Here is a 20,137-nt window from a genome sequence, read left to right as displayed (position 1 = left end):
ATTAAAGATATAACCGGCGTGGAGCTTCCTCTTGACCCGCTAGTGGTGCACTTGGGAGAAGCAGTGGAGGGTCGCTATGCAAACAGGGCCGACGGCCACCTTAATTACGCATATGTTGAGTGCAGCCAGAATTACAATCGCCCAGGCATGGAAATCTAAAGATGGGCCAGTGATGGCCATGTGGTGGATGCGGCTATGGGGGGTGATGGCCATGGAGAAAGTGACTGCTTTGGCCCACGGCTCTTATTCCAAATATCTGAACATTTGGCTACCACTGCATGAATTCACAGACGACAGAGAACAGATGTACTTTAAGCCCAGATTTCTCCGTGCAATACCTGTTATCTGATGGAACCGAAAACTGAACTTGAAAAGATCCATCTAACTGAAATAACAAAACAGATCAAACCACTTCTTCACCTTAAGTTGGGGAGACACTTTTGGGGGGGGGGGGTGGGGGGGGGAGGGGTTCAACATTTATGGTATTCTTTTCCTTTGTATTATCATCATAAATGAGCACTGGCATTGAAATGTGCTGAAACCCCAAGTAGGGGTAATGAGGAAGCGACATGTAAGAAGTATTACATATATGCTATTGATCGGTTTATTACTAATGTATGCATATCTATGTGCTCCAAAACTTAAATAAAGTTGGTAAAAAAAAAACAGCTATTTCTTGATTTCAACTTCTGAATTTCGTTTTCCATCTGCTAACCAATCAACAATCATTGCTAGTGTTGACCTGAACCAATCCAAAGCAACTCTCACTAGTTCTGAATCTCATTTAGCAAATTAAAATCATTTTAGCATTTTTCCCATTCAATTCATCGACATTTAAAAGCAATTGACCTGTTTTAAAATCATTACTGTTTTCTATAAGCTTGCTGGGGGGAATCGGGATTGAAACTGCAATTGTTGATTGTTATTCCCGATACCTGTGTGCCCTCATTCATCTCTTCATATTGCATATTGGGGGGAGTGAGCAACAACAGGGGAAAGAGTGATTACATTGTCTTTGGTTGAATTCATATCACGTTTCCTTCTGTGTTGCATTCTTTACTATCATTGCATTTTCTTGAACCACACAAAGTTATTCTCTGCTACATTATTCTTCCTATTCCTACTCCTAATTGATTAAAGAGATTGTTGATATTGTCATATTACCCATTGCTGATCATTGTTCATATTCATAAGTGTGATATTCAGATATTATTCATATTCATAAAAGTGTAATCTATATATTGTTCAATTCTTCAAATACATCTTTTAATTTGCAAAACGAACCTATTTCTTGGTTCAGTGAGACCGGGGGAATTCAAAGAGAGGGGCGTTATATAAGGGTACATCATCCAGAATTAAAAGAACTTTTGACATAAAAATATATAAATAAGGGTTTCCATTGGGCATCCCATACTAGGCATTGACTTAGTTGGAGTGCTGGATTGAAATCACTTACAGCACCCTCTGACAAACTGGCCTGCCGCTTGATCCAAAGGCATTACAGATTCTCTGTCCTTGCCAAGAAGAGAGCTCACATTCAAGACAGCATCTCTGCAGCATCCAACAATTCGGCCAAACTCTTCAAAATCTGCAAGGAGCTGGCCAATCCTGCTGCAGTCTCTGCCTCTCCTTTTCCCTTCCAGGCCCTCTGCATGGTATCTCATTTCATCACTAAAACACAGGACATCCTGTCCAACCTCTCTTCCTCCTCCTCCTCCACCACCACCCCTGACTTCCTTTGGCCGCCTCTTCTCCTCCCTTCTCTTCCTTTCCCCTATTGACCTCTGTTGTTTCTAGACAAGTCCGATCTATGAAAGTCTTGTCAAAACAGGTACTTCCCTGTTCTTCCAGAACCATCAAGGACCACATCAACACCCTTGCTCCGGTCCTGCCCGATTTCTGCAATCACTCTTGCCCCCTGAAGCACTCCATTGTGCACCCCCTCTTAAAGAAACCCTCTGCCAATCCTTCTTCTCAGGCTAACAATCGCCCGATCTCTATCACTCCTTTGATGGGCAAACTCTTTGAAAAGCTGGCCATCTCCCAGATTAATCTTCACACTGAATCTGTTGGTTGTCTCCATGACCATCAGTCTGGCTTCAGAGTGGCCATAAGCACAGAAACTGCTCTCCTGAACATCCGTGAAGACCTGTTCTCTAACCTTGATTCTAAGCTTCCTTCTGTTCCCATTCTCCTCGATCTATTCTCTGCTTTCAAAATGGTCAACCATGCCATCCTGCTCAAATGCCTCCGGGATAACCTGGGTATCACTGATCAGATCCTGGCCTGGCTGACCTCCTTTCTCACTGACTGACCCTCTCATGGTCAACTGGGGACCTTCCTCTGTTCTATCTCTTGGTCTTCCTGTGGTGTCCCGCAGGGGTCTAACCTCTCTCGCTGGCTGTTCAACAAATACCTGGCACCTCTTGCCCACCGCATCGCTGCTCCAACTTTCAGTTTTATGTGGAAGACACCAAGCTCTTTTTCAGGCTCCCTTCGGCCAGCTCTTGTAACACTCACCTGGTATCCACGGGGATGTCACTCAGCCTGTTCTGACCTCTTACGACCTCAAACCCTTCCCTGGAGTCTACTCGACTGGAGACTGGGCCTGAAACACAGGATTGGTAGAGTTTAACTCCTATTGAACCCCTTCTTCCCCGGGGTCCAACCTTTCCCTTTGATCCACAGCTCACCTTATTTTCTTGGAAAGTGTGCTCTCCGTCCTGCTTTCAGCACAGGGGCGCGTTAATTGATGCAGGCTCGTTGCTGCCTAGTTACTTCACTGGCAAGAGTCCGACAGGTAAGTATAATGAGTCTTTTGAACAGTTCTCTAACTTCGTTCCTTTCCTTCCTTAGATGATGGCCGGCGTCTGGGGATGGCGACGTGCTGCTGAGATGAGTAGCGCTGAAGGTGAGTGAGAGCGCGATACGACCCTTTCGTATTTGTATTGAACTGAGTTATTTTTCTGTGTCTTTTAGGTGCCGCGACGTTTTCAGCGTGGATGCCGGTTATGAAGAAGAAATGCGGTGAGTAAGCACAGCACGGTATGCAGTGCCTCTAGACATTTCCACGCTAACCTGGGGTGTCTTTTCCCTCTTGCAGATGGATGAGAAGTTCCGGAGACAGAGTTCCCCAAGATTAGCTGGGATTCAGGTAAGTGTTTGAAGCTAGTACAGACTTTAAAAATAAGCGAAGATTTGCTGAATGCTTACTAATGCCTTTTTTCTATTCTTTTCCCTTTTCCTTAGGAAGCGGCATGCCGGGATGGGAATGACACTGCCGAAGATGCCCGCAGAACAGAAGGAGCGATGAATGATGGGCAGAAGCGGCGCAAGGTAAGGCTGTTCCTAACGGTGTTCTTGTTCTTGCAGGAGCTGAGCGCAGAAGAAAGATGCAGGCTTACTGGAGACAGATCCAAACACGGCGAGTGTCACGCTGCAGGTGCAGAAAACTCAAAGCACGTTTCTCAGCCTGGGCATGGCTTAAATAGTCTCTGGGTATCCCAGGTGTCTGTGGGCTGAACCACACCCAAAAGACTAGACTGCACATGCAGTTCTGGGAACCGAAATATGTGGGGGCATCCATCTTGCCCCCATCAATGCACTACAAGACCAATCCCCAATGTTATCCTATGGGAGTGAGTGAGTCTGGTGCCACAAGCGCCAAGTCTGACTCCAAGTGGGTCTTTGGAGGAATGGAGAGGCCCTTGAGGGCCATGTAGGTGATCGTGGCCTGGCTCCAGACTGACATCTTGGAGGGCTGGGGACATGAGGGGCTGGAATCATGACACCTCTTCTCCTTCTCTCATTCCTGCCGGTCTGCTATTCAGGAGTGGTGTGCCACCAGTGATCTGTGCCTTAATGCCAGGAAGATGGAGATCCTCCTCATTGGAACACTAGCTCCCTCCTTTCCACTCTCTCTCTGGGTCCTCTTCCTGCTCCTACCTGTGAGGCTAAGAACCTTGGGGTCCTCTTCGACTCCACCGTCTCCTTCCCTCCACACATCTCTGATGTCTCTAAGAAGTCAAACTATCAGCTGCACCTCCTCAGTGGTATTCTTCCTTTCCTCACTTTCCCCAAGAAGCTCACTGTCTCCAGAGCTCTGGTCCTCTCAAGGCTGGACTACTGCAACAGCCTCTTTCTAAATCTGCTTGCCTCGACTCTCGAACTTCTACAACTAATCCAGAACAGGACTGCAAGACTTGTCCTTGGCCTCAAGCCCAGGGATCGTATCTATGCAGCTCTCAAATCTCTTCATTGGCTCCCAGTGGCGGCAAGGATCACGTTCAAGACCCTCTGTATTGTCCACAAGGCCGTCTGGGACCACACTACCTCCAAATCTTTCTTCCCAAGTATCTCCCGTCTCGATCTCTCCGCTCATCCACCTCCAACTCTCTGAGGGTCAGTGGCTTTTCTAAGCAGAGTTGGGGCCAGACCTCTTTCTTCGACTGGGGCCTCCTTCTGGAAAAGTCTCCCTGCCTCTCTCAAAGATGAGCGGAACCACCTCCGGTTCTGGAAGGAACTCAAGACCTTCCTCTTCGCTTCCGCTTTCTCTCTTCCTCTCCCTACTGATGACCCATCTGTTCCACGCACTGATCACCTGGCCACCCTCTGAACTTGGGCCCAGGTCCCTGCCTATCCAGTTGCGTCTTGCACTGCCTCTTGGCTCATCCAGCACTTGTGGTCTGTATCTGTAAACCTACAGGCCCCTCTCTCTGCACTTATGATACACCTGTTGGCTGCACTTCCTGATTACCTGCACTTAGCCACCTGCTCACTGCACTTTTGATTACCTGCACTTCTACATCCACCCTTTTTGCACTTCTCCCCTTCCCCTCGCTTGCGCGATCTGAATGACACAAGGCCTAGTAAGATCTTTGTTTTGTGCTCCCTCGGTTTCCCCTTCCTTGTCTTGTCACGCCTAGAAACACTTGTGTACAGGCGCGTTATAAATGCCATATCATATCATTATGCAGAGATGGAACAATGCTTAGCTTTCAAAGTTCTATAGAAGACTTCATCAGCTGTTGCAGATGAAAATTGGTAGTAAAGCAGCACACACTAGAGGGTTCATTCTCATAGCAAACAAAGGAAGACGTAACACCTTTGTCTTCCCTTCAGTTTAAGATATATCTGATGTCCTTAGATCAGAGTCCTCGTGCCAAGATGCCTGAATTGGGTAAACACTGTGCCTTTCAAGTAAGTATTTGGACATTCAGACCCACATAGCCAAAAAGGTCCAGAATGCATGGCACCAGTTAGGCTATTGCCCAAGATCAACCATTACTTTCCAAAACACTGCTCTTGTCGGATTTAGATGGGGAAAAATATACTATTGGCAGAAGAACATTTATCAAAAACTATATAATCAGGACTATTTTTGACAATCTATAATTAGTGAACCAACTCTCTGACAAGAACAACAATCTGAATGAAAACACTTCTGTTCAATGAAAGGGTTGTACCTTCCAGCATGCTGAGATGCATGGCATCATTTGCTCGCTTAGGCACACTAAGCATCACCTCCAGACCATCTTTAATTTCTCCTTTACCTTCTTCACAGCACGTTAGCAGCTCCTATGAAAAGTAAACACATAATTGGTTAGAGGGTATGATCTCAGAATACTAGTCAATAATTGTAAAATGTATATGCACACAGATACCTTTAAAAGAAGCTGGTACTTTGTAATTCTTTGAACAGGTTTGATAAGATAAGAAGAAATTGAATTGGCCAGTCCATGGCGCTGCTGTATTTCCTGTAGGACAGAAAGAAAAGTGTGAATGCTACTTTGAGGACAAAACTAACTTAGGTTAAATATTACTAGCAAATAATCTGAACAAGACCTCTTATTTTCCGTCACACTTGTTACTGTCTGGGAATATGCTGTACCAGAGTTGTCTATTGGTAGAACCAAAAACCGAATACACGTATGCTTCTTTCCCTGACATTTCTTCCACCTATATTTGACAGCCAAACTAAATCATTCTGCTTGGGGTCTTCAATCACAGGGTGAACATGACACCCTGCTCCATTGCATACCCTCTTAGATTTTCATGACTCTAAGGCGAATGTTACATGATCTAAGTCTCGAGTCACTTCAAACGCCACACATTTTGTCGTATCTATGCTAGTAACATCCAAAACTTGCCAATTTCTTCACTACAGCATCGCTGGTCTGATTATGCAGCCCTCAACATAATTGCCTTACTTCTTTACTAATTACTTCCCTTTTCCCACACACACCAGATGCCCCTCCAAAAGCTACATACAATATCTTCACTCTAAATGGGGTTGCTCCTTCGAAGCAAATCTAAAGTAATTCTGCCAAAAAGAAAGCCAATCCAAGATTCACCCAGTGCACAAATCCCTAAATGTGATAGATTTAAACTGAAAAAGAAACTAAGAAAGCATTCTAGGACAGGCAGTGTGGAAAGAAGCATCGTAATATCTGAGCTCCGACATCCCTTTGCACATATCTGATAAACTTAAAGCAAGGTATGATTATGGCAGATCAATCGACATGGCAGAACCTACAGTCTCCAAAAGGATGTCAAATGAAGACAAGGTAAAGAAGAAATTGGGGCAGGCGAAGGATACAGAAAAAAACAGACGATTAAAGGAAGTTCAAGTGAGAAAACGAAGAGCTCTTTAAGGAGGACCTCCTGATGGACATTATGGACCAGGTAACCACCCCCAACAAGCAAATTAAATTGTTATGGGAATGAGAGCAGTTAATGTGGAGATTAAGTCAGAAATGTAGAGCTTTTACAAATGTCCACATCTGAAGACCATTTGCCATAGTTTGGTGTCTCCGCATTTCCTCACATCATAGCGATGTTACAATTTATCAACATGATTGCAGTGGATAGGAATAGTTTCTCTTATCAGGTAAAATATATTCTCCCAAAATTAATACTTTTGATGACTACCTACACAGTGTGATTCAGTTGTGACTTGGCTCCTCCTTGAGCATTGTCATATGCGTGACTTGTAGTTGTTAGGCAGAAACCTGTGCAGTTCCCTTAGGGACCACTGCAAAATGTTTAAGACTACAGGTGTTAGCAGTAAACCCAATTGGTAGCAGTCTGTACCACCCAGATTTACCTGGTAGCTGTGGCTGAGCAGTCAGACTTCTCTCAAGAAGAGTTAGGCAGTATATAGAGTATACACAATAGGGCTAAAAATACAGTAGTACAAGCAAACACTGACCAGAGCTTTGGTATAAAAGTATATATTTAAAAACACACTTGTAAAAATACACTGGCACTAATATGTCAAGCAAGTTCAAACACAGTCACTAGAAATATATACACCTCCCTAATTAATTATTTGACAAGTCTAGGTTAATACACCACGCATTTAGCAAAACAGAGGCGAGCGTGTAACCATAGATGGCACTCCAATAATTATTTAAAAAGGGAGAGAAAAGGCAGAAATGGGAAAAACACACAATACCAACACTTTTAAAGAACCACAGCAAGTCAAGAAAGGCAGGGTCTACTGTAGAGCAAAAAGTTCATAGGCCAGGCCCACTCTTGGAGAGCAAGGCGGAATGTGCCCAAGATCACACAGTGGAAATGCACTAAAAGTCTTTGCAGGAAAGTCAAAAAGAGGTTGGATCAAGTTAGAAAGGTAATGTTAACAGGTCCAAGGTCACCCCAGGATAGAGAGTCAAGGATTTATGGGACACCTTGGACGGTCTGTTGCAAGGGAGACCAGGCGGGACACAGTACCTGAAATGGTGAGAAAGCTCCAGCAGGGGCAGTTGTTCCTGGCAGCGGGTGCAAGTTGGTGCTTCGTCCAGGGGAAGAGAAGATCTCGACGTGGAGGAAAGCTGGAGGTCGTTGCACTGCCAGGGAAGAAAGCAGCCGTGGAGCTTCCCGGTTAAAAGGCACTACCCTTTTATTCGCGGTAGTGGTGAAGCGTGGCTATCCGGCCGCCGGGGTGCTCGGCACGGGCGAGTCGACCACGAGACGATCCAGGAAGGCGAAAAAGGCGAACTGGTTGGTCCCACCAGCTGAAAGGTAAGAAGACTCTACTGGAAGATCTTCTCTGTTGTCGGGAAAGTGGTGAGTTTCGTACATCAGGGCTCCACCGGTGGTGTCGTCGTCGTAGATGGCTCAGCTTCTCCCCTCTTCGGATTCTTTAGGTCCTGTGACGACTTCTCAAGTTCCAGTCCCCAAAGCCCTGCTTTTATGCAGCAAAACCCCCATTCTTCAGCCTAGCTGTCAATCAAACATGCTAAGTGGAGAGCCAGGCGGCTCACCACTGGGCCAATCACACAAGAGTGCAACTTGAGTTGCCAAGGCAACTCAGTTCAGGGTGCCTATTCCCCCCCTCCCACACATCCTGTAGACCCAGACAGAGTGGCACCACTTTTGGAGGCTTCTGTGCAGAAGCCCGCCAAAAGTGGAACAAATGGCTCGACTTGGGTTGGAGTTACAGAGGCGAACACAAACGCCATTTTAAAACCGAGTCCTGGCAAAAAGACCCAACCGGGGAATAAATATTAAATAAATAACCCGGCGGTATCTTTAACATTGCACCAAAAAAGTGGTGCGTTTAAAATGAATGGGAAAATCCCATAGGAAATATTCCGGTGGAATATTTCGCGTGGTAACCACTGCTACCAGCCAGAAACTCGACAAGGGGGGACTGGACAGTGCCCCCTTGGAAAACAGACCCAGGGGCAATCGAATTACCCCTACCAGTACTTCCACAATATGATGGTTTGTACTGGTTCTGTTCACAATTTAAGACTAGTAAAGTCAATGGGGACTTTACATGCCCTGGCAGACAGTAGTCAGTCCCAGGGTATGGAGTCTATGTTTGGGGGTCACTATGACACCCCTCACTGAGGGTGCTGTGTAACACATGTACCAAAAACACATGAAGCCCTATGGAGTAAAAGACCCCATAGCCCATAAAACACTTTACATAGTCAAAGGACATTCTCAAATCATGCCTAAGAGTGGGAGAAAAGAGTCTCACTCTTAGCAGGAGAAAAAAATAAACCCCAAAAATCCAGCAAAGCTGCTGGAGGACTCACTAGGTTTGGGAACTTAGCCTTTAAAGAGAATTCTCCCTAACAGTAGTGACACAGTCCCCATGTAAGCTACTGTGGTAGGGTGTCCGGAGATATTCTAGAAGAGCAGTCGATGAATGAAGTGGCTGTAACTGATTAACTGGACGGATGCAAGTTGTCAATGGCCTGAGAGCGTGGAAAAAATTTCAACCTTAAGTCAAAATCACTTGGAGCAGAAGAGTGAAGTGCCAACACTGAAGGATAATGAATTCAAGACGGAGCTCCGGGTAGGGATACAGCAATATTTTGAGCAAAATGCAGGGTCAGTAGCAACAGTGGGTTTATTATGGGAGGCTTTTACAGCAACAATAAGAGGGGTTTGTATATCCATGGTAGAAGGCACAAGGAAACAGCTACAGGGAATTTTGAAGGAATCGGAGGAACAGGTGGCAGAACTAGATAGAGAAGCAGCAGATGGGGGGGGCAGGTTGGGGATCTACTGGTCCAAGCAATGACAACATACAACAAGACCCTGTTGGACGTCTCGAATTTTGACAACAACAAACGAGATGTGTGAGTGCATGAGGAAGGGGATAAAGCAGGAAAACTATTGGCCTGGTTGATAGACAGGGAACAGCCACGTCGCACTATTACCCAGGTTAAGGACGGATCGGGAGAACTGGTAGGCACCCAAGAGTTTTGATTGATTGATATTTTATTTCTATTGCGCTCGTACACAAGTGTTGCAGAGCGCGGCAAGGCAAGGGAGGGGAGAGGAACAGGGGAGAACAAAACAACGATCTTACTAAGCCCCGTGACATTGAGAAGGCGCAAGTGCATGAGGGAGGGGGCTAGGGGAAAAGTACATGGAAGGACCCGATGGATTGTATGTCGTATCGCCCAATCTCACTGGTGAATTTTGATGGAAAAATGTTGGGAAAGATCTTGGCAAATAGAGTGGAGTTGGTTATTCCGGGTGCTGTAAAGGTACGGGTTTGATACGAATATTCAGGGATGGCTGGGCCTCTTATATAATAGACCATTGGCGAGGGTGTCAGGACGGTGGGAGCTGGGTATGAGGATGGGGCAGTGGTGCTCAGTGTCCCCGATTTTATTTTCAATTGCTCTGGAACCGCTGGCAGGGTTTATACGGCAGGAAATGGGGGAAGAAGGGATTCTAGAGGGGGTGGGGAGGTCAGACATGTTGACTCGTTCTACGTAGATGATATGTTGTTGTATGTGGGCAATCCGCAGGATAATCTGCCAATGCTGTTAGAAGTCCTGGGGAATTTTCGAAAATGATTGGGCTTTAGGATAAATAAGGAGAAGTCCCTACTGTTACTGTTGGGAGGAATAAGGCACAGTATGGGGAGGGATCTGCCATACTGGGGTATAAGATGAGAGACAGAATCATTCAGATATTTAGAAATTCAAATATTTCACAAAATGGAGGAAACATTGGTGCATAACACAGTGAGGGCACAGACTAAATAAGGAGACTCAGTTCAGTTCTAGAAAGAGCTGCCCCTCTCCCTTATGGGAAGGGTTGCGCTATGTAAAATGGGAATACTCCAGAGACCGCTCTACTAACCGCTCTACTACTTCACAAACATACCCTATGTCACGGTTCAACCGTGGAAGATATGGAGTAAATGGCGGCTTCATTAGGCCGCCACGGGATCGGCAGCTGCATACTAGTGTTTTTCGTGCCTTTGTTTACATAGGCTGACACGCCCCCTTTCCAGACGCACTGCAACTCTTTTGAACTGCCCGCATCAGACCGCCCGGTGCTTGCCTCCGTGCGTTTTTTTCCTCGACTCTACTCTTTGTGCCCTCTTGCCCAGCCCTACTTCCTTTCTTGCTGTCTTCCCCCGTTCCGGTCAAAAATATGAATTCTTTTTTTTTTCCCTTTCTTACGGCCGCGCCCTTCCGCGTACCGTGTTTGCCTTCATTTTTCTCTCTTTCTTTCTCCACTCGCCGGAGCCTGCCTTGCACGCCAGCGTTTCCTTCCTCCTTCTTTCCGTGCTCTCTTGTGTTCATTTCCCTTCTGTTATCCATTTCCTTACTTTCTCTACTCTTGCACTTTGCTGGTTTGCCTTCTGGTACTATCCCTCTTATAACTACTTTCCTACCCTATCATCCACCTTTTCTGCCAGCCGTCGCTCTGTTCGAGTTACCCATATCTTACCTGCATAGGTGGCTGTCCTGTCATCCTGGTTGGAACCTTCCTTCAAAATCTTTTGACCTTCGTGCTCTCTGGGTGGTGCCTCTTCCTGGAGCCACAGTCTTCATTACACTGTTGCTGTCCTGGGTTCCACTGCATCTTCCAGTTAAGGATTTAGACCTTTTCTTTGAAGCAAGACCTGCATCTGTATGCTGATCCCGCTCAGGTTTTTTTTGCGCCTTATCAGGCTTTTAACCTGAAATTGGGGGCAATCTCCCTTGGGTCCGCCTGACGATTCTCAAATTATTGTCAAGGTGGCCTCAGGTGGAGAGCGTCCTTTTCTCTACGAAAGAAGGAAGGGAAAGAAGGCTGAAAGGAGTCAAGAGGATCCTAAGGTACACAGGAAAGAAAGAAGGAGAGACAGAGACTCGACCATAATCCTTACACCGGAAGTCACAGGTGAGGAGACACAGGGGGAGGCTTCTACAGACTCTTATACCCTATGTGATTAAAAAGGTGTTTTTTAAAATGCTGGATGAAAATAATCAGGGAACTACTGTGAAACACAGGAAGGAGGAGTATCACTGGCAACGTTACAGTCTGAAATCGGAGGGGGGCCTCGGTTTACCGGATTATGAGGGTTCATTTTGTAGCAGAGCAACTGTAAATGGTGCTGGAATGGTGACAGGTAGGAAAGGGTTGGTGGGGAATTTACCGGCACACCGAATGGGGGTGGAATTGCTATGGGACATAGTGGGCAATAAGGGGACCACAAATGTGTTGCAAGCAGTTAGAGAGGTGTGGAGGAAGTATACACAGAAAACAAGACTTAATGACTGTGTAGTGGGAAGCTGCCCTGGAGTTCGAACACGAAATGAAGGAAGGCCATCAATAGGATTGGAGCACAGGGCCGACGTGAAAAGGGATGCTGTGCGGTAGGGGACCTCTTTTTGGAAGGGACCTTGACGTTCTCAGAGTGGGCTTCCCAAGGGCTTATTTCTGTTATGCGGAGCGGTAGTTAAGAGACTGGCGGAGATATGGGAGGTAATACCTAACAAACCGATTGTCAGCCCGTTAATGCAATTGCTACTAGATCAGACGGGGGAGGCGAAAATCCCCTGCATTTATAGGCCACTACAGGAGGAGGTACCGGGAAGGAGTTAAAGGTGAAGGGTCACTGGCAAGCTGATGGCGGGTTACAGATATCCGAAAAATAGTTACTCACCGTAGTGACTAACGTACTCTTAGTCCATAGTCCCCTTTCCTCCATACTGTATGGGCGTCCCTCGCGAGGGACAGGAGACGGAACCTTTTTCACCAGAAAAATCTTTTTCCCCTTTAAATTTAGTGGTGCGCAGGTGTGCATCACTGGCAGCGTGCGCTCGCCTGACTCCGCCCACCGGAATCACTCCTCAGTCTCCATTGACGCATCGACAATATTCAGCATTGCCTAATGACACCAGTATAATTGGGGGGGGGGGGAATGGTGGGATGTATGGAGGAAAGGGGACTATGGACTAAGAGTATGTTAGCCACTACAGTGAGTAACTATTAATTACTCTTACGTCCCGTCCCCTTTCCTCCATACTGTAAAGCCGATTACAACTGAATTTCACCCCAGAGCGGAGAGGAGACCCACCTTAACAAAACAGGTCTCTTAGAACCGCCTGCCCGAAAGCTGCGTCTGACCCAGAGGCGGCGTCCAAATAGTAGTGCTTACAGAAAGCCGAAGGGGTGGCCCAGGTAGCCGCCCTGCTGATGACTTGCCACGGCACATGTCGTTGGAACGCGATGGCCGTTGCCTTAGCTCTGACCACATGGGCATGCAAGTTAGCTGGTACTGGCTTGTGCTGCCCCTCATAAGCCGCCTTGATGGCTGCGACCATCCACCTTGCTATGGAGGCCTTAGAAGCCTGATAACTGGGTCTTGACCCACCGAAAGTGACAAACAGGACCTCTGACTTGCAGAAGTCCTTAGTCCTGTCCAGGTAGTATTTCAGAGCGCATCTGACATCCAGACAGTGAAAGACCCTATGAGGCTCATCCTTGGGGTCGCGGAAGATCGTTGAGATGGAAGGAGGAGGTCACCTTGGGTAGGAACGCAGGGTGCGTTCGCAGGACCACCTTGTCCTCGTGAAAACACTGCGAGCGGAGGTGAGGCCCACAAGTAAAGCTGTCTTTACGGTGACCAGCCTGATGTCCGCAGACGACATTGGCTCAAAAGGTTTGTGCGCCAAGGTGCCCAACACAACATACGCAGGGTGTGGTTTCTTTATAGGCAGGTAGAGCCTGTGGAGGCCAGACCGCTGTCGCTTGACCACCAGGTTGGAAGAGGAGAAGAGCCCTCCTCCGAATTCCTGTAAGCCCCTATGGCTGCCAGATAGGTGTGGCATGTGGCCAACTGTATGCCGCGGTGAGCGAGGTGTGCTGAGAAGGAGAGCACGTTGTCCAAGTTGCACCTAAGAGGCTCGATCCCCCTAGAGCCGGCCCAATGACAAAATCTAGACCATTTACTCCTTTATTGGCTCCTAGTAGCCTTGCTTCTAGCGACCTGGATGATCTCTAGGTTAGCTTGAGAGAGGCTCAAGTGTTTCAACGTGACCTGCTCAGGAACCACGCTGCAAGGGCTAGTTTTTGAGGAGCGGGTGGAGTACACTGCCCCTGTGGAGCAGGGGTGTGGGCGGGAAGGCGTATGCCACCCTGTCGTTCCACCGTATCTGGAATGCGTTGCACAGGGAGCTGAAACCCTACCCCTGCCAGGAGGCAAACTGCTGGCATTTCCTGTTGTCCCGGGAGGCAAACCGATTCACTTGGGGATGCCCCCACCTGAGGAAGATCTTCAGTACCAGGTCGTTCAATTGCCACTTCTAATTATCTGCCGCCAGTCTGCTGAGTCTGTCCACCTAAAGGTTGGACTCCCCCAGGAGGAGGACTGCAGTGAGGTAGATGATGTTCTCCAGTGCCCACTCCCACATGCTGACGGCTAGATTGCACAGTGTAGGGGATCTGGTACCCCCCCTGCTTGTTGACATAGTACATGCTGGTGGAGTTGTCCGTCTGGATAAAGACTGCCTTGACAGCTATAAGAGGGAGAAAGGCCTTGAGAGCCAGCCATATGGCCTTCAATTCCAGCCAATTGATGTGGGACCCCTGCTATTGAAGAGTCCAAACTCCATGGACGCTGTGGCTGTCCAGAGTGGCTCCCCAGCCCTCAAGGGAGGAGTCTGTAGTAACGGTGACCTGAGGGGCCGGCTGCCAGAAGGGCTTGCCCTGCCGCAGGTTGAAGTCTGCGGACCACCACATGAGGTCCGAGTGGAGAAAGGAAGGAATGTCGACTGGTTCCGCATGGGAGCCCTTCTCCTGATTCCATGAGGCTGTGAAGTGCAGCTGTGTCAGGAATCGCTGCCTGCGGGGGCTGGTTACTGAACCTGCGAGTTCCGCTACTCAAGCTCCGAACTCTAACACGTCCACAAAAAAACACCCTCATTGAAATGCTTTGTCCCAGTCTTCCTCGCTGTATGGGCGAGCACTGTTCCTTAGGCATTATTTACTGCCATGGTAACAGTGGAAGCGTCTCTCCGCACGTAATCCAGCAGGAAGAGGCGTTTGTGTACAGAGTCACGTGAGACCTCGACGCGTACTAGAACGGGATAAAACCCGCCTATACGTGTTGCCCGGTGCTTCTCATTGAAGTGTATTTTTGGACTTCCGCATTAGGTTTCCCTTTTGCTTCTGAGGATTACTGATTACGGCTTGTTTCCTTGTTTGCCCTGCTTATTCCTTGGTACTTTGCTCCCGATCAGCTGTCTGGACCCGGCTTGGTACTGTATCTCTTCTTGCCTCACATCTTTTGCCTTAGCCGCTGCCTGCACGTTAACGACTCGGACCGCCTCCCGGATTGCTCCAGCATCACAGTGCATACCTTATCTACTGCCTGCACAGTTAAACGACTCAGATTGTTTAACGGATCGTCATTGCCTCACGTCTGATTCTTTGTCTCTTGCCTGCAAGTTGCCCAAATCTGGCTGTTAAAACGGATTACTTCTGCCTCACCACTCACTCAATTAACTGCCCGCACGTTGCCGACCTGGTTTATCAACAGGATTTTCTAATCTGAACATCACGACGTATCCAAGAAACTTCAGTTCCATCAGGAACCGGATGTACACGATCTAGAGACGCTTGCAGTATATTCCAACTCAGTAGGAGTCCTCGTGCCGTCGAGGTAGACCTTTTGTTTGGGATTCTGGATTGCTGAGGCTAACCGACTCTTCCAGGTGTCCTCGTGCCGTCGGGGTAGGGTTTTCAGAATCTCATGGACACGGATCTACCATCTTGGGTTCCTAACATTCTGGTAATAAAAGTTCCCTATGTCTGACCTTCGTCTATCTAGTTCTGCTACTATTCCCCGATTTGGTTGTTCTTTGTCACCTGAGAATAATCTGGGATAAGATTGGGGACCTACAACACCTTCCGCCCACCTACATATAGCGACCTGGCTACTCTCTCCTGATTGAGGTTGGTTCTCTTCTATGCTTGTAGAGATATTGTCTGGCTAATATCCAATTGTGTTTATAATCCTATTGTCTTGTTTCTGCAGCCGGTGTGTCTTGGGCGTATGTCTCCTCTTCCACCTGCTAGATCCCTCTGTCTGTTTGTATCTACAGCAGAGGGTTACAATAGGAGGAAGAATGCTTCGGCTACAATTCAGGCTTCATTGATTCGGCTCTCCCTCCAACGGGTGTGTTACCTTGGCGGTGAGTCCTAACAAGCTGTAATCTCCTCATCTTGATGTTACTCACCGGCCGGCGAGTGGTCTGGGCAAGCGATCAGGATGGTTGCACTGGATGTTGCTTGAAGAGCTCGAGATGGAGCCTCCACCCGAGCCTCCTCTCTGTTGAGGGAAATAAGCTCTTTTTGATGATATGACTCTTTGCTGCGCTTAATCGCAGACAGAGAGACCGATCACCCAAAAGAGCGGGGAGTACACACCGCCACGGACCCAGCTGAAAGAAAAAGACAAATGGTAAATACTTGGTGAGAGCAAAGACCATCACAAGAAAAACCTTACAAATGCAGGAAGTACCTGGGTCACCCACTCCCCTTGAAATTGAAAAGAACAAGAATGGAATTTCCCCTGTAAGTATAGAAAAGATATTAGATTCTATTTTGATGGTTTCAGATAGGATATAATAAGGAAGAGTTAAGGAGGTCTTACCAGAACAGGAATTGAAATAACCTAATGAATCCAGGCTAGAAAACAACAGAGGTACAAGACAAACAGGAAGGTTAGTAGGGATGCTATACCCGGGCGGCACGAGGAGCGCACTAGATACAGGTAGGTGCACTTCTCAGCAAGGCGTCCCTGTGTGCACTTTCAGAAATGAGTCCTTGTGTACAATCCGCAAAGCATCCTTGCGTACACTTGAGGAAATAAATCCAAAACAACGGAATGGAGTCGGAATCCACAAAAGACACTTCAATTGAAGAAGGGTACAGTTCACAGTATACCTAAGGTGAAGTATTGCAGGAGGCTACACAAATAAGGTAGCCATGTTTCAGTAGCTCAAATGTTCCAAATAGAAATTGTAACAGGAAGAGCTCACCCTCGATTTTGAGAGGTTGAAGCTGAGAAGTTGGTGTCAGCTGGGAAGGTGAGGAAAACCAGGTGAAGGCGGTGGTTGGGTAATTCAGGACAGAAGTTTCTGTACGGGAAGAACAGCGAAAGGCAATCCAGTGGACAGGCAACGAGGTCTGATACACAGGCGGGCTAAAGACAGTACAGAATCAGGATGCAGGCAAACCGTAGAGCAGGCAAAGGTCTGGTACACGGGTAGGCAGAAGAATTGAGAAATCTCAAGGCAGTCCCTAAAAGGAAAACAGGAACTGGTACACGGGAAGGCAATGATTAGGAAAGGCACAGAAGATGAAACTTCGGATGCCGGTTGCAACGTTAATCAGAAGCAGCGTCCTTCCCACTGCAGTGCCTAATGTTACCCAGGAGGTGGGGCGCAGTAAGCCCATCAGAGCTCACGTTCCGCATAGTCGGAACTACACGCAAAAGGTAGGTTTCCTGGGAGTTGTAGGCAAAGGCTGGGTTGTTGATATGACCCCAATCTCCAGGGTAACCGCCACCGAGAGAAGTAAGGGGCTGAGAAACGTTGGATACTGTGGCGAAGCGTCACGACTCTGGTTGGTGCCTTGAAAGTGGTCTGTTTTGCCTGGCGTGATGAGGAGGCGAGCAGGTCATTCAGACCCCGATGTGTGACACTTTAGCCTTGTGTGGGGTACGGACAATAGGACGGCTGCCATTATACCCAACAGATATTGGTAACACCAGGCCAAGGATACTGCCCTGGAGAGGAAGTGAAAGGTGACTTTCTTGATCGCTGCAATCTTGTCCTCCGAGGAAAAGACTCTCTCGGAGCTCATGTCCCAGATGAGGCCCAGGAAGGTCAGGGTCTGCGTGGGCTGTAGCTGAGACTTCTTGAGATTGATAGTGAACCCCAGGTCATGGAGTGTATTCATCAGTGTGGAGGAGATATGGTGAACCGCTTCCGGAGATGTAGCCCGGACGAGCCAGTCATCCAGGTATGGGTAGACGTGGTGGCCCTGTGCCCCGAGAAGGGCTGCCACTGCATTCATCAACCTGGTAAACACCCTGGGGGCTGAATTGATGCCAAAGGGTAGTACCTTGTTTTGGAAATGGCAGCCAGCCCATGATAATGAACTGCAGTAAGGAACGATGCCACTGCCAAATCGGGATGTGTAGATACGCGTCCTTCAGATCAAGGGAGCACATCCAGTCTCCCCTGACCAGTGTTTCTGCAATAAGTGCTGGCGTAACCATCTTGAATTTTTGCAGAAGAAGGGAGAGATTGAGGGTGGAAAGGTCCAACACAACTCTCAGGCCAGCCTGGTGGTTCTTCTGTATGGCGAAAATCCTGGAATAAAATCCCAATCCTCGCTGGGAGGTTGGGACTTCTTCGAGCGACCGGATCTCTGCCAACAGAGATGCTGTCCCAATCTGTGGGAGAGGAGGAGAGGAAGGTACCGGTAGGCGGTATCCCGTAGAGACTACGGAGAGGATAAAGGGGTCAGAAAAATTCTGGCACCAAAATGTGAAAGGCAAGCCTGCCCCCCACCAGAGACACGTGGACCCGAAGGGGCGTGTCATGCCTTCTTTCCCTCTGAGGCTGTTGCGGAGGAGGGTGGTTGGAAAAAGCCCTTGCACGCTCCGCCCACCTTTTGTTGTTTCCTGCGGTGCTGACTTGGAGAACAGTCAGGTTGCCTTGACCTTCGTTCTTGAAACCCCGGAACCCGCCAATGGCCCGCCCCTTGTCGGAGCGTTGCTGTGAATGGGTGTAGGCTTTGGGCATGGCCTTCGTAAGAATAAAGACTTTGCAGTTGCGAGCTGTTCCTCTTTTTATCCAATTCTTCATCTGTGGTGGAGTGAAAGAGGTCCCTATCCTCGAATGGAAGGTCCAATATGCATTCCTGGACGTCGATGTCCTTCTCATGTCCATGGCGATGCAGATGGCCCGGCCAGAGGTATCAATGTGGGCCATGGTGGACTCCATGATGTCCTGCTCTACCAGCCTGGTGTAACGCTCACCTGATTCCCGTAGAGGCGCCGGTCTTGACTGGGCGTATACCGTATCTTCAAAGGTGATGTGTAACACACGGCTGGCTCTTTGGGCTGGACCTCTGTGCACTGTATGTCTGACTCGAAGGGTAAGATGTCTGCAGATAGAAAATATGGGATTAATGAACTGGGTTATTGAATGTCTCTCTCTTCTTCCCTTTCTCTTCTCCTGTAGAACCCCAAAGGTTAACGCTCTCACCTTAGGTAAGTGAACGCTGTGCTCTCCATCTGCCTCGGGGCAGGGTGCTGTAACCCGTTTCTTCACTGGATAAGGGGAGCAGGCCTCTTGACTTCAGAGAACTGCTGTCCGTCGTTTACTGCACGAACGGTAAGTTTCGAGTAATTCTAATGTCTTTAAAAGTCTTTAGTAATGATGTCTCTTGTTTTGCAGGGTTCCGGCGATGGCGGATGACGGGCTGAAGTGAGTTGAAGATGGAGCCCGTGTGATGAATAGAAGCGCCTGGAAGCACGTAAGTAAGCGCTTGTTGCCTGCTTCACGATGCGCTCTAACTGTCTTTTTATTTTGCAGGTACAAGTTCGGAGCGGCTGCAGGGTGCCGGAATACCCACTGGGTTAGATGTGGAAAGGAGTAATGGCACGTGAGTATTAAAGTTCCCCAATGTCTTTAAACGCACCTTGTTTTGTCTTTCAGATGCGGGATGCAGCGCCGAAGGCCTCTGGAGCGTGTGAAGAGTTGTTAAGCTTTTGTCTTTCAGATGCCGGAATGCAGTGCGAAGACCTCCGGAGCGCACGAAGAGTAGGTAAGCCTTTGTCTTTCAGATGCCGGAATGCAGCGCGAGGCGTTGGTGACAGCCGATGGACCAGGTAAATGAAGCGCTGTCACTGAAGACCGTAATGCTAACCTGTTCTTTCTTGTCTTTATAGGTGTTGCTGAAGACTGGATTCAGGATGGTAAGCCTTTTTCCTTAGGCCCAGGATCAGATGCAGAAGACACGATGAGCGTTCTGCTGCAGAGGATGCAGAATAACGCAAAGCAAGATTCATCCATCGGGTGTGGTTTAAATAGCCTCCTGTAGTGCTTAGGTGTCTCCTTCCACAGCCACGCCTAGGTAAGAAAAGAGTTCCTGCTTTCCAGAAGAGTTCCAGTGTTCTGAACCTAGGGAGTGGCTCCTGCCCCACCCAACAGGAAAAGTAGTTCCAAACAGAAGAGGATCAGAGGCTCAACTGGCAGGCAAGTAAGCAGCATGGTCTGCTGCAGGTAAGTCCACCCAAGCATTATGAGCCCGGCGCTTCCAGCGCTGGGACTGGGCATATTTATGAGCCTGGTGCCACTGGCGCCAG

At 48.1% G+C, this 20,137-nt stretch overlaps 1 protein-coding gene across 1 annotated transcript in view; it reads right to left on the bottom strand.

Moving 5' to 3' along the window:
- The window catches only part of TRIO (trio Rho guanine nucleotide exchange factor), a 3,834,156-nt gene that overhangs the window by 708,932 nt on the left and 3,105,087 nt on the right, over window positions 1–20,137 (bottom strand). The window contains exons 28-29 of the mRNA XM_069613780.1: window positions 5,664–5,756; window positions 5,466–5,577 (exon numbers count right to left, since the gene is read on the bottom strand). Of these exons, the coding sequence (XP_069469881.1) occupies window positions 5,466–5,577; window positions 5,664–5,756 (205 nt within the window). The remainder of the gene's footprint in view (window positions 1–5,465; window positions 5,578–5,663; window positions 5,757–20,137) is intronic.

This window comes from Ambystoma mexicanum, chromosome 5p, assembly GCF_040938575.1.
Source record: "Ambystoma mexicanum isolate Mex_15411 chromosome 5p, UKY_AmexF1_1, whole genome shotgun sequence".
Taxonomy (NCBI): Eukaryota; Metazoa; Chordata; class Amphibia; order Caudata; family Ambystomatidae; genus Ambystoma; species Ambystoma mexicanum.
Note: the sequence above shows the minus strand (reverse complement) of the source record. Positions and strands in the feature narration are given on the sequence as shown.